Source organism: Thamnophis elegans, chromosome 4 (genome assembly GCF_009769535.1).
Source record: "Thamnophis elegans isolate rThaEle1 chromosome 4, rThaEle1.pri, whole genome shotgun sequence".
Classification (NCBI taxonomy): Eukaryota; Metazoa; Chordata; class Lepidosauria; order Squamata; family Colubridae; genus Thamnophis; species Thamnophis elegans.
This window is the reverse complement of record NC_045544.1, coordinates 6034134-6046567: the sequence shown is the minus strand read 5'-3', so window position 1 is coordinate 6046567 and position 12434 is coordinate 6034134. Positions and strand designations below refer to the sequence as shown.

Here is a 12434-nt window from a genome sequence, read left to right as displayed (position 1 = left end):
GTTATTTAGATTTAGTTTCTCTTTGAAGCAGTCTCTCCTATGATGATCTTCAGTTGCTTTTGATAACCAATAGAATGCCACCTTCTCAAACCTCTTTGGGGATGGAGATTTAGTATTAAAAAAAAATGTTAAAATTGATGAAGCCTGATGAAAGATGAAATCTGCATCTTTGCAGATTTTGTAAAACTCCTGAGGAAATGCATTTCATAGTCTGGAGATGAGGCTTCCCCCCCCCCCCCCAGCACCAGCTACATAAGCCTCTGAATGCAGGGCATCTGTGCACGAGTTTCTTTTTCAAATCTCACTCAATACGGGGTTTGGGTTCCCCGACAATTGCGCGCTCGACAAAAGTACACCTGACAAAACCGCGGTGACAAAACCGCGAGTTCTAAATCGCGCTGACAAATGAGCGTAGAAGCGCGCTCTAAACCTAAACCTAACCCTAAAACTAACCCTTATTTATGAGTTGAATGAGAGGGATCTTTTATTGGTTTTTAGGAGAGAAGAGATGTACTTTTATATTATTGTGTTTTATTTTAATAAATATAATACATGTACATATTTATTCCCTGGCCATTAAATTTGTTCAGGGTAAACTAAGTGTTAACTTCTTTATGTGCGGCCAAACTCCCTGCTTTTTAATCTTTTCCACATTTGTGAATTGCCATCATTGTTTTCTACAATGAGAGCCGAGGTGGCGCAGTGGTTAAATGCAGCACTGCAGGCCACTTCAGCTGACTGCTATCTGCAGTTCTGCGGTTCTAATCTCACCGGCTCAAGGTTGACTCAGCCTTCCATCCTTCCGAGGTGGGTGAAATGAGGACCCGGATTGTTGTTGGGGGCAATATGCTGACTCTGTAAACCGCTTAGAGAGGGCTGAAAGCCCTATGAAGCGGTATATAAGTCTAACTGCTGTTGCTATTGCTACAAGGTTTTTTCCCCCCCATAGGTTAACTATTTTTCTTTATTATTGATGTATATCCTCTCCTCCTCCTTCAGCTTCAATATAAGTTACTCTCTTCTCCCTAAAGGCTGGGATTCTTGTTTCAGCCAAAATGCCAAGCCTCCCAAACCCAGCTGTGCTATCATTGTTGCACAAGCCTGCTTGCCCCAGGCAACAAATAGTTTCATTGTCAGATTCTCACAATAAACCTTGAGGGGTTGAACAGATTCCTTCAGCCTGCTTTATATTTCCCATGGATTTCATTAGTGGTTTTGTTGGCAATTCTTGCCTTGTTTACCAGTTCAAATCATTACTCATGAGGTAGGTATAGAAAGAAAAAGAAAAAAAAACCCGCCCCAAAACAATTTTCTTTGTTTTATTTAATCTATCAGATTTTGGATCTTTCCCTTTTGCTTCATGTCTTCCATTAGTTTCCCAATGAGCAGAAGAGCAAACAAACTTTTTTCAAGTACTGTGTTTCCCCGAAAATAAGACAGAGTCTTATTTTCTTTTGACTCCTCCCCCCAAATAAGCATTTGACCTTATTTTTGGGGAGATCTTATTATTATTTTTTGGTTCAAAAGTTTTATTTTCTTTTAAAACAAACATTTCATCATTCCTCAATCAGTAAGACATCGGAGTACAATTTTTTTGTGTGTCAAAATAGTTCTAGTTTACCACCAAATTCTTGTCTAGCCTAATATATACCCCTCCCTCCCTCCCCCCTCCCCCCAACCCCCCTCCTCCTTCCCCCCCGACTTCCCGGAACCCGTACACGGTATGGATTTTTAACAAACACAGTCTAAAATCTATTGAGAAAAAAGAAATAAAGAAATTAATGACATCTCTACATTGATCTTAGCTTCTTCTTGCTGAGCTAACTTTAAACAATTTAAATCATTTCTGATCTTAAGCATAGGCTAACTGGAATTTCTTGGTCCCGTATTTATTTTGTATATAGTCAATCCATTTTTTCCAGTCTCGTTTATATCTCTCATTTATTATTTTTGAAGTGCAGGAGGCGGCGAGCGTGGTCCCCTCATGGCTGTTGCTGCGTTGCAATATTTTTGGGAAGGGTTTATTTTCGGGTATGGCTTATTTCAGGGTAGGCACCAGTGGTGGGTTGCTAATCCGGTACGGTTGGAACGGGGCCGGCGGCATCCTCGTGCACGCGTGCAGTTCACGCATGCGTCTTAGCGCCTGCGCGATGCTCCAGATGGTCACGGAGAATTGCGCAGGTGCTGTATGTGCCATGCCCCTGCGTGGAAGCGCAGAAACCTTCAAAGACTGGTAAGGGGTGCAGGCGGGCGGGTGGGCCCTTCAGCGTTCCAGGAAGTTACTTACTTCCGGGTTCACTGACCAACTGGTCCGCGCGGACCGTCGTGGACCGGTTGAAATCCACCCCTGGTAGGCACCCAAAAGCCCGGTTGGGTTTATTATCTGGGGAGATCTTATTTTCGGGGAAACAGGGTATGAACTGCTTACTCGAGAAAGGTTTTTGAAGTAGGTGGAGCAAGCATTTTTACAGAGCAGTGGCTGGTCCCGTGGGGTGTGGGAGACATTGCTCCGTCAAAAGGATCAGCCCTATTTGATCTTTGCCTTAACTTAAAACCAATCTGTGAATGCTACTGGCTGTCACATTTTCCTTAGTGAGTGTCTTGTTATTCTCTTTATGGGATTTAACAAGTATGTTCCTCCTTTCAAAATCTCCAAGGATTTTTTTAAATTCTTCAAGATAAAGATGAGAGACAGAACTCACCTCTGCCTATGAAAAAGCAATGTAGAAACAGGAGTAATAAGGGATGGAAAGGGAAGGAAGGACTGGCCATTATGTTCTTATTAAAGATCTTCCTCAATCAGGTACTCAGAATACAAGGTAATAAGTCAAGGAGCTTTCATCCTTGTTCTGTCTTGATGGATGGGTATTCAGCGTAGACTGATACCGCTATTGTAATTTTTGATATTGGTTCTTGTAGGAGAATCTGTATTTTTCGATAACTAGAGATTTGCCCTGTATTCTGGGGAGATGGATTTTTATTCTACCGTATGGATAAATAGATAGTTTATTCTGCTTGGAGATTAGGGTGAAAAACAGTGAAAGCATTAGGTTTATATTGTGGCAATCAAGTTCTTAGTGTCATTGCTAGAAGAGTTAGCATAAAACCAGAAGCCTCTTCTACATTTTCTTTTGCTTACAGGATTATATCAACCACCACTGCCTACAAGCATTTCGTCCTTGAATACTTTATCAACAGTCAGCTAGCAAGCTCTTTATCTGATACGGTTTTTTTTGGCAAGTTTTTTTGAGGGTGATAATTTATAAACATACATGCATTCATATATACATGCATACATATTCAGAGGGAAGTACTGTAAGCCATGAAAAAGGATTTAAAATGATGCTGGGCCTTTGTTATATGTATATTTTAAAGCCTTTAAATACTTTGAATGCAGAAACAAATCTGGCTCTAAATATTATAAAGTATTGGGGATATGAAATGGATATTTCCAAATTATGCTTGATATTCCTTGAAAATATACATTATACACACACACGGACGCATGTACACACAAACACACCACACACGCATAAGTGTATGTATTTGCTTTCTTCAAATAATTGTTGTAGGAAGATATTCATTTGGATGGTAGTACTTGAATATTCATTAGGCTGTTATCAGAAAGAATAATTATTCAATAAATTCAAATTGCCGAGGGGTTGTCACAGTTAAATTTTTTTTTAAAATCCACTCCTCAGATTCTGTTTTAAATGCAAATAGAAAACCAATTTCACTTTGCTGGTCTATAATAATTTAGCTGTATCTGTGTATCCTAAGTGTATTGGCACACTGTGTTTATTTCTTATTTTGTAGGATATAAGAAATAGTAAGCTAATTTGCAAGATAGTTCCTTAGAACAAAGATCCTAACTTGAATACAATAAAAACAAAACACTTGGAGTAAAACTGAGATTTGGTTATGCTTGTGTCATGTTGACCAAACTGTGCTAAAGTTAATTAGTACCACCCATTCCACCATATATTACGAATGTAATATATGGCCATATCGCCTAAGGGAGAGAAGGGGGATAGGAGAGGTTTCTGTGGGGCAAGCCTGAGGGAGAGAAGGGGAGAGGAGAAGCCAATCACATAGTTTTGTAACGGAGCACGGGTATCCAGCTAGTAAGTAAATATAATTTGGAATATTTTACACACACACAAACACACACACACATACACACCCCTCTGCAGAATTAAGTTTAGTTTAGTTTAGTTTAATGAAATTTGTATGCCGCCCACTCCCATTGGAACTCTGGGCAGCTCACAGGCAAGATAAAAGCATTTTTAAAAAATTTAAAATAAGAAATACAATATTAAAATTAACACAACATCCATTCTGTCCAAGAGGGGCTGGATATTAATCAACAGCCCCAGGCCTGCCGGAACAGCCAGGTCTTGGTGGCTTTACGGAAGGCCGGGAGAGTGGTGAGGATCCGGATCGCTACGGGTAGTTCGTTCCATAGGGCCGGCGCAGCTACAGAGAAGGCCCTCCACTGAGGGGCTGCCAGCCAGCATTGTCCGGTCGACGGTACCCGAAGGAGGCCCAACCTGTGTGATCTTGTTGGTCGTTGGGAGGTAAATGGCAGGAGGCGGTCTCTCAGGTAGCCAGGTCCAGTACCATGTAGGGCTTTAAAAGTAACCACTAGCACCTTGAAGCGCGTCCGGAGACCAATGGGGAGCCAGTGCAGCTCGCGGAGGATAGGTGTAACATGGGTGTATCTAGGTACACCCAATATCGCATTCTGCATTCTGGACCAACTGTAGTCTTCGAACACTCTTCAGGGGCAGCCCCATGTAGAGCGCATAAATTAGGTGGGTTTCTGAATTTCTCCAGTGGCTGAAACATAATGTGGCTAGAAGACTTGTTCATAGGCACTCCTTACTAAGAGAAATCTATATGTTTGTGACTTATCTCCATTCCCATGTCCTTTAAATCCTCTAGACCTCCCAAGAATCTGATTTTGATATCTGCTGTATTCTCCCTAATAGTGGGGTGGAGGGTGGGGGTTCGAAATAGCACTGTTTGTAAGTAACTATCGGTAACTGTTAATGGAAGGAGTATTGTAGTTCAGGGTCCAAGTAAATTAACTGTATTGTAAATCATAACCCAATAATTTTCACCTTTAGTTTTACAATCATTTTCTTCCCTTTTGGTAAGCACAGTAAAACCATATATTCTAAGGAATGGATTTCTTATAAAAGAGAGCTGTAAAGTATTCTTTAATAATTGATAGAAAAATAATTTACCTCATTACCTGCTAATCGGATAAACAATAGGCATGGCTCTTCTCAATTTCAAGGACTCTTTATGCTAATTGCAATAATGCTGAAATGATATTTATGCATTATTGCATCCTAGAGTCTCTATTTTTCACTTTGAAGTCTTTGTTGGGGTGGTGTGTGTGTGATGAGAATTTCAAGTGAAGATCATATGGAAAGTATATTCTATATTTTTCAATACACTAAGATGGTCCTTAGTATGTATGTGTTCCCTGGGCGTTGCAACACAATTTATTACAGTAAGACTGTAGTCTTTTCTATACTTGCCTTGGTATAAATGTTATTGCATTCAGCGGGAGTGTATATAAATATTTCTCCTGGAAAAAGACCACACATTGACTTTTAATCTGATTTTCTTTATAGGTTCGAAAACATGTCAATGACCTGTACGAAGATCTGAGAGATGGACATAACTTGATTTCTCTTTTGGAAGTTCTTTCAGGAGATATTTTAGTAAGTTTCTTAATTTTAATGCAACTGTCTTACAGATTTAATTGATATTAGTTGTTATCTTAAGTCAGCATTTCTTCGATGCATAACTGGGAGGGGGGCGCAGGGATTAGAACGTCTTATAATTAGTAATCTAATTTTTTTTTTTTGTTGTTCCTTTAGAAAAAAAAAATCTTTTCTAAAGCAGTTGTCTTTTCATTTTCTGGTTTTCTTTTCTTTAAAAATCACCCACGTGTGGGATGCTAAATATTCTTTTTTTCCAATTAAAAATAATTATGTTACAGTATGGCTCCCACTATAATTGTCTAACATTCCCCTTTGATATCATGTCCTTTCCTTTCATTGTGAACATTCTTGTCTCCTCTGCTTGGCACTTACTCCCTTCATTATGTTCTTCCGTTCATATTCTTCTCTTCATTTGTGGTCTGTCTTGTGTCTTTGCTCTCCTCTCTCCTGTCTGTGTTTATTAGCCAAGGGAGCGAGATTTTTTGAAGACCTTACGGTTGGTGAGTTCAACAGAAGCATGCCCGCTTGAACAGCATGAGGATGAGGAGGATGAGGATAAGGGGGTAGGTGCCGACCCCCATAACTCTACTAATACAGTTTGTGAAGAGTGCCGACTGCTTATGTAAACGTAATCTTCAAGCGTGATGGTGTGGAGCATTTTCATTAGAAAGAATTGGGCGATGGGGGTTGGTGTTATGGGGAATGCTTCTAATCTAGAATAATGTGAGTGGTGCCAATGGCTTGGATACATCCCATGTGCTGCATTGGGAAGGTTATAAATATGGTTCCACCACAAATGCGCGAACGACAAAAGCGCGCCTGACTAAACCGCGCCGACAAAACCGTGCCGACAAAACCGCGCTGACGAATGAGCACTGAAGCGCACCGACAACAGCGCGCCGACAGAAGCGCACTGTAACCTAACCCTAAAAATAACCCTAAACCTAACCCTAAACCTAACCCTAAACCTAACCCTAAACCTAACCCTAAACCTAACCCTAAACCTTACCTTAACTTAAATCGCGCTTCTGTCGGCGCGCTGCTGTCGGCGCGCTTTTGACATCGCGGTTTTAGCATCGCGGTTTTCTCGGCGCGCTTTTGACGTTCGTGCTTTTGTCGGATCACGATAAATATAATTGCCAGAATAGCTACCTGTTTATTGTACTATATGTCTCTTATGAAATGGCCAACATTTAGAGGACATATATTTATTTTTCAAAGATGCACCAGCTGTACAAATAATAAGGATGGATAGATGTTGCTACAAATTTAGTGAAACATCTCTTATTTGTGATTTTGGTTTTAATATGACAATATACTTGCTTTACAAAATTCACTAGGGATTTGAACTAGGACAGTAGAGAGCTCTGTCCATTATGGCAAAGGTTTATGAAAAATCTGAAGGGAAGAAAGGTATCGATTTGGTCATGTGAATGCAACTTTTCCCCCTTTATTCTTGGGTAGTTAAGTGAACTTTTTCTCTGTCGAGTTTTCCTCTTTGTGATTTTTATACTAACTGCATGCATTTTGCCACGTTTATCATTAATCTGCTGAATATTTTTGGTTTTCTATAATAACATGCTTTCTTCGTGCATGTTGTGTAAGTATTTTTAAGAAAAAGATTGCACATTTTTATGATGGTGCTTAAGGTTCTGAGATAGAAAAAATATGTAATTTGGTGGCTAAACATAAGCAATGTTACATCCTTCAGAATTGGTCATCCATAAGATTATGTTTTCCTAAAAGGCGTTGATATTTGATTATGTAAATGCAACTTCTCCTTGAGCAAAAATTGATGGAGATATATTAACCTGATTCAAAAACTTTTCATAATCTGTGTGTCTTTCCAAATTCTCGTGAATATTTCCCAATGTGTATCTTTCTTGAGAACCAACTTTCTGGCTTATTCTATATAAGGTCTTAGCATACATCCCAAAATGCAAACAAAAAAAAATCACGAAACAGTGCCCCACCCTAAGAAATTAATAGGATGACAAAATGCAGTCTTATAGTTCAATTTCTTTTTAAAAAATCTGCACTATATGGAAAATATATACTTCAGAGGTGGGTTGATCCTGGTTCGGCTTGTTTCGGCCCAACCGGTAGTGGAATTCAGGCCTGGATCGCAGAACCGTCAGCAACCCCGGACTGCCACACCCCCTAATCGGTTCACTCGCCACCGCTGATGTCGCCGCCATGTGGTTTTTTAGTTACTGCGTGTGCGCAGTTCACTGTAAATTGTTCTGTGCATGCACAAAGAACAATTTACATTGAACAGTGCACGCGCACACAGTGCGCGCATCTGGTGCATGTGTGGGTTGTGAACCGGTAATAAAACTGGCAGCAACCTACCCCTGATACACGTCACATGATTTCTTAAGTCAGGACAAAATGCATTTCTGTTCTATAATCTACTGGGGTTTGATGGACTGAACATTAGCTATATTATGCTAATAGCATTATTTTATGCTATACTGGTGCTGATAGACTGTTCCCTGAATACAGATTCATGCCTTTGATATATTTTTGAATGTGTCTTAGCAAAAACTATTTTTATTTAGTTTGTATTTACTTAACTAGAATTACACAGGAAGTTAATATAGTTATTGATTGAAACTAGTTGACAGTTTCTCTTGATAGCTTACCTGCCTGCCCTTCTATAAACAGTTTTAAAAACTTGAATATTCAAGTTATCATAAGAACAGCTTTTTTAAAGGAAAAAAAAATGCTCTCCAGAAGCACTTTCACTTCAGAAACAAAGTACAAGTAATCCTCAACTGTTTTTCAGTTTTTCAGTGATGTTGTAACTTTAAACGGTCACTAAACAAATTATTATAAGTCAGTGACTACCTAGGCTTTCAACATGTCTCACATCAGATTCCCCAAAATGCTGATTAAGCTTAAATGAACCTTAAAATAAATGTATGGGCTTGGTGAGGTAAGTTGGACCATAATTTCTGCTTAAACTGCTTATAGAAACAGTAACGATGAAATACTTTTAAGTCCCATTAATTTCAGTTGGCAAGAATTCAAACACTTTTAATATGTCATTGAAATTAATGAAACTGAAACCTGTATCAGGTTAGATTATACTGGCGCACTTGCAGTGTTACTGCCTTAGTTATATTTATTTTATCCACTAATGAATCACATGGAAAGAAAGAGGTCACAGGAGGGGAAAGGACATATGTAAAGTTTAAAATTGAGTTGCTTTTCTCCACAGCCATTACATTTCATGCAAATCTCTTTATTTGGTTGTTGGTTTCCTTTCCTGCGATATCCGTGGAATGTATGAAATATTGCAGAAGTATAACGTCTGAAAATATTTGTGGAACTTCGTAGAAATACTTACATTTTCCGTTTTATGATTTTAGCCCAGAGAGAAAGGACGGATGAGATTTCATAGACTACAGAATGTCCAAATTGCACTTGATTATTTGAAAAGGCGACAGGTAAGATATCACATTTAAGAAACAAAATCGAGACATTAATTTTTGAAATAACATTTTCTCCATTTTTTCTCTTTGTGTTACAGTATTTATGACCTATCATATTGGCAATGTTAATCTGATTGGCTGTCCTTAGGGATTCTAATGTTCTTCATCAAGCTTTTTTCTTTAGCAAAGTACTGAATCATAGATCATCTTGATCTGGTTTTGTTTTTTCTCCTTTCAGAATAGGAAAAATCAGTATTACTAATGTTTCTGATTCTGTAGCTCAGAAGAAAAAGGAAACAAAGGACTGCACATCAGAGTATGGGAATTCTGCTTTAGATTTAAATCTCATCTACAGAAATAAATAAATAAATAAATAAATAAATAAATAAATAAATAAATAAATAAATAAATAAATAAATAAATAAATAAATGTTGGCAAACTCAGCGCAATTGCTGAGAATTTGTGAATAGGATTGCTTTGTTAATAGGTTATATTCAATGAACATACACCAGAAAAAAAAAAAAGAAAAGAGGAAAAAGAAAGAAAGACCTTCAGGTTCTTGTATGCCTTAATCCAATTAATTCCAGTTATTTTAAAAGGGGAGAGAAAAAAAGGGGAAAAAATTAACAATGAATGAAAATAAGTCTTCAGGTTCTTCTTTACCTTAATCCAATTAACTGGAATGGAATGACATCCTCCAACAAAGAAAAAAGGGAGGAAAAAGTATATCTGTTTATGTGTCCAGAAGAAAGCAGGAACGAAATACACCTTTAAAAGAAAAAAAAAAAAAACAGGCTTCTTCTCCAAGAGGCCTCAATCCAATGTGAGGGGGAAAGTAGAGAAATAACATTAAAAAAAGAGAAAATAAACAAATAGAACGGGCTATCAGAAGAAGAAAAAAGAAAAACACTGCCACTATATAGAGTCCAAGGTTCTTTGTTAAGTTCCAGGCAAAGTTAACAATTCTCTTTCCATGGTCACTGCAATCTTCTTTCTTTCAACTCCATGCTTTCTTTTAACTCCAGATTCCAATCACTGATCGTATCCCAGAAGAGCACATGTGTAAGCAATCGTCCATGCTCATCCCACTATCATCAATAAACAGGCTCAGAGTCCTTGAAATGTAACACCAGCTCTTACTTTGCTCAAAATTATCAAACACTCAAACACAGAAAAACAACGTTTCCAGGCCTCTGGGTGGCAGTGTTACTTATTTTCCTCTACTTTCACTTCCCTCCTTATATTCAAAACAAAATGAAAAGAGAATTGATAAAAAAAACAAAACAATAGGGTGTTGAAAAAGGAAATAGAAAGAAAGTCTTAAACAATGAAAATTATTCTGTAGGTATTTGAAAAAGAGAAGTAGAAGAGAAAAAAAAACCAGTCCGGTTTAGGAAATAAAAAGTGTTTGTAAAAATTCCAGCAATAAAAGAATAAAAAAAAAAACCCACACTAAGTTAGACTCAGGCTTAATCTCGCCGCTTGACCTCTTCGATTTTAACTTTACTTTCAGTCTTTTAGGGTGTTTTCGCAACTAATAATAAATAAACATCTCATCAAACCGACATGCTTTCTCTCCAGCCTTTCTTCCATTCAGGAGTTGTCCCAATTTTCAGCAGTTTTAAGCTGCTTCTCTGTTGCTGGAAAAAAGGGCTTCTCCTGGATCTACCAGGGACTTTGCGATGTCCCTGGGATCAGCAGGATGTGCCCTTCTCTATCACCGTCTCTACGGGACGGTTTAGGTCCCGAAGGACCATCCAGCGGCAGAGATAACGACGGCGATCTGGAGCAGCCCTGCCTCCCACCTCAGGGTTACAAAGTTACCTTGAACAGCACACCAGCAACTAAATCAGGGTTCCCCAACATCAAGTCCCAAGGTTGATGGAAATACAGGTAGTCCTTGACTTAAAACAGTTTAGTGATCTCTTCAAAGTTACAGTGGCACTGAAAAAGGTGAAATGATCATTTCTCATATTTATGGTCACGTGATGACAAGCAAAGTCAATGGGGAAGCCAGATTCACTTTATAACTATGTTTCTAACTTAACAACTTCAGTGAGTCACTTAACAACTTTGGCAAGAAAGGTCATCAATTGCTGCAAAACTGTTAATGTCTCACTTAGCAACAGAAATTTGGAGCTCAATTGTACTTGTAAGTTGAGGACTACTTGTATCTCCAGGATCTGGGATAGGCTGATGTTGTTTGATAATGTATTGTCTCAGGATGTAAGCTGTTCCGAGCAAAATTGCCTTTTGCAATTAATTGATGGTGATTTTGTCAGTGCTGGTGGTGTTCAAGTGATGATGATGATGATTTGCAGTACTATTGATTAAAAGTAGCATTTCTTAAATTATTTTCAGATAATGTTTGAGGGTCAGTGAACAATCTGAAGCTTCATGAAGAGGTCTATGAGCTGAAAGTTTGAGGAACGTTGAATTAAATAGGCAATCCTTATGAAAATGAAAAGAAAAAAAGCTCCAAGCAGGAGAAAAGTTAATATTGCTCTGCTTTCCCTTGTTAAGATTTAGATTCTATGTTTAGCAAGGATTCTGGATTCCAAGAAATATTTGGGGGTGAAGGTTATATTCGTAGCAAAAACGAATTGAAGTGGAAGAAATGAAGTAGTAAAAAACCAAATCAACATATAATTCAAAAACCATAAAGATACATTTGGAATTTTGGGGGAAGCCTGCCCACAAGCAGGGAGCTGTGCTGAGTTATATGCCACATACCTCCCAACGACCAATAAGATCTCACAGGTTGGGCCTCCTCCGGGTGCCGTCGGCCGGACAATGCCGGCTGGCGGCCCCTTGGGGGAGGGCCTTCTCTGTAGCTGCTCCGGCCCTGTGGAACGATCTACCCGTAGAGATCCGGACCCTTTCCACTCTCTCGGCCTTCTGAAAAGCCACCCAAACCTGGCTTTTCCGGCAGGCCTGGGGCTGCTGAACAATCTCCAGCCCCATCTAGACAGAATGGATGGTGTGTTATTTTAAAAACTGTATTTTTTATTCTTAATTTTTAACTTTTTATCTTGTCTCTGTAAGCCGCCCAGAGTCCTACGAGATTGGGCGGCATACAAATTTATTAAATTTCAAATTTCAAATATATCTTACCAGCATAAGAAGAGTGTGAAGCATTTTCAAAAATCCTTTGGAAAGAGAGAATGAATGATGCATCTTCTTTTGAATCTTCAAAGCAGCCACGTCCTTTAAGACCATGATAGCTGCTTCGGAATGTGCATACACACCAGGGGTGGG

General features: G+C 38.7%; 1 protein-coding gene across 1 annotated transcript in view; it reads left to right on the top strand.

Annotated features, from left to right (window-relative positions):
* Positions 1 to 12434, top strand: part of LOC116507906 (dystonin-like) — a 183460-nt gene that overhangs the window by 86731 nt on the left and 84295 nt on the right. The window contains 2 exon segments of the mRNA XM_032216303.1: positions 5646 to 5735; positions 9113 to 9190. Of these exon segments, the coding sequence (XP_032072194.1) occupies positions 5646 to 5735; positions 9113 to 9190 (168 nt within the window).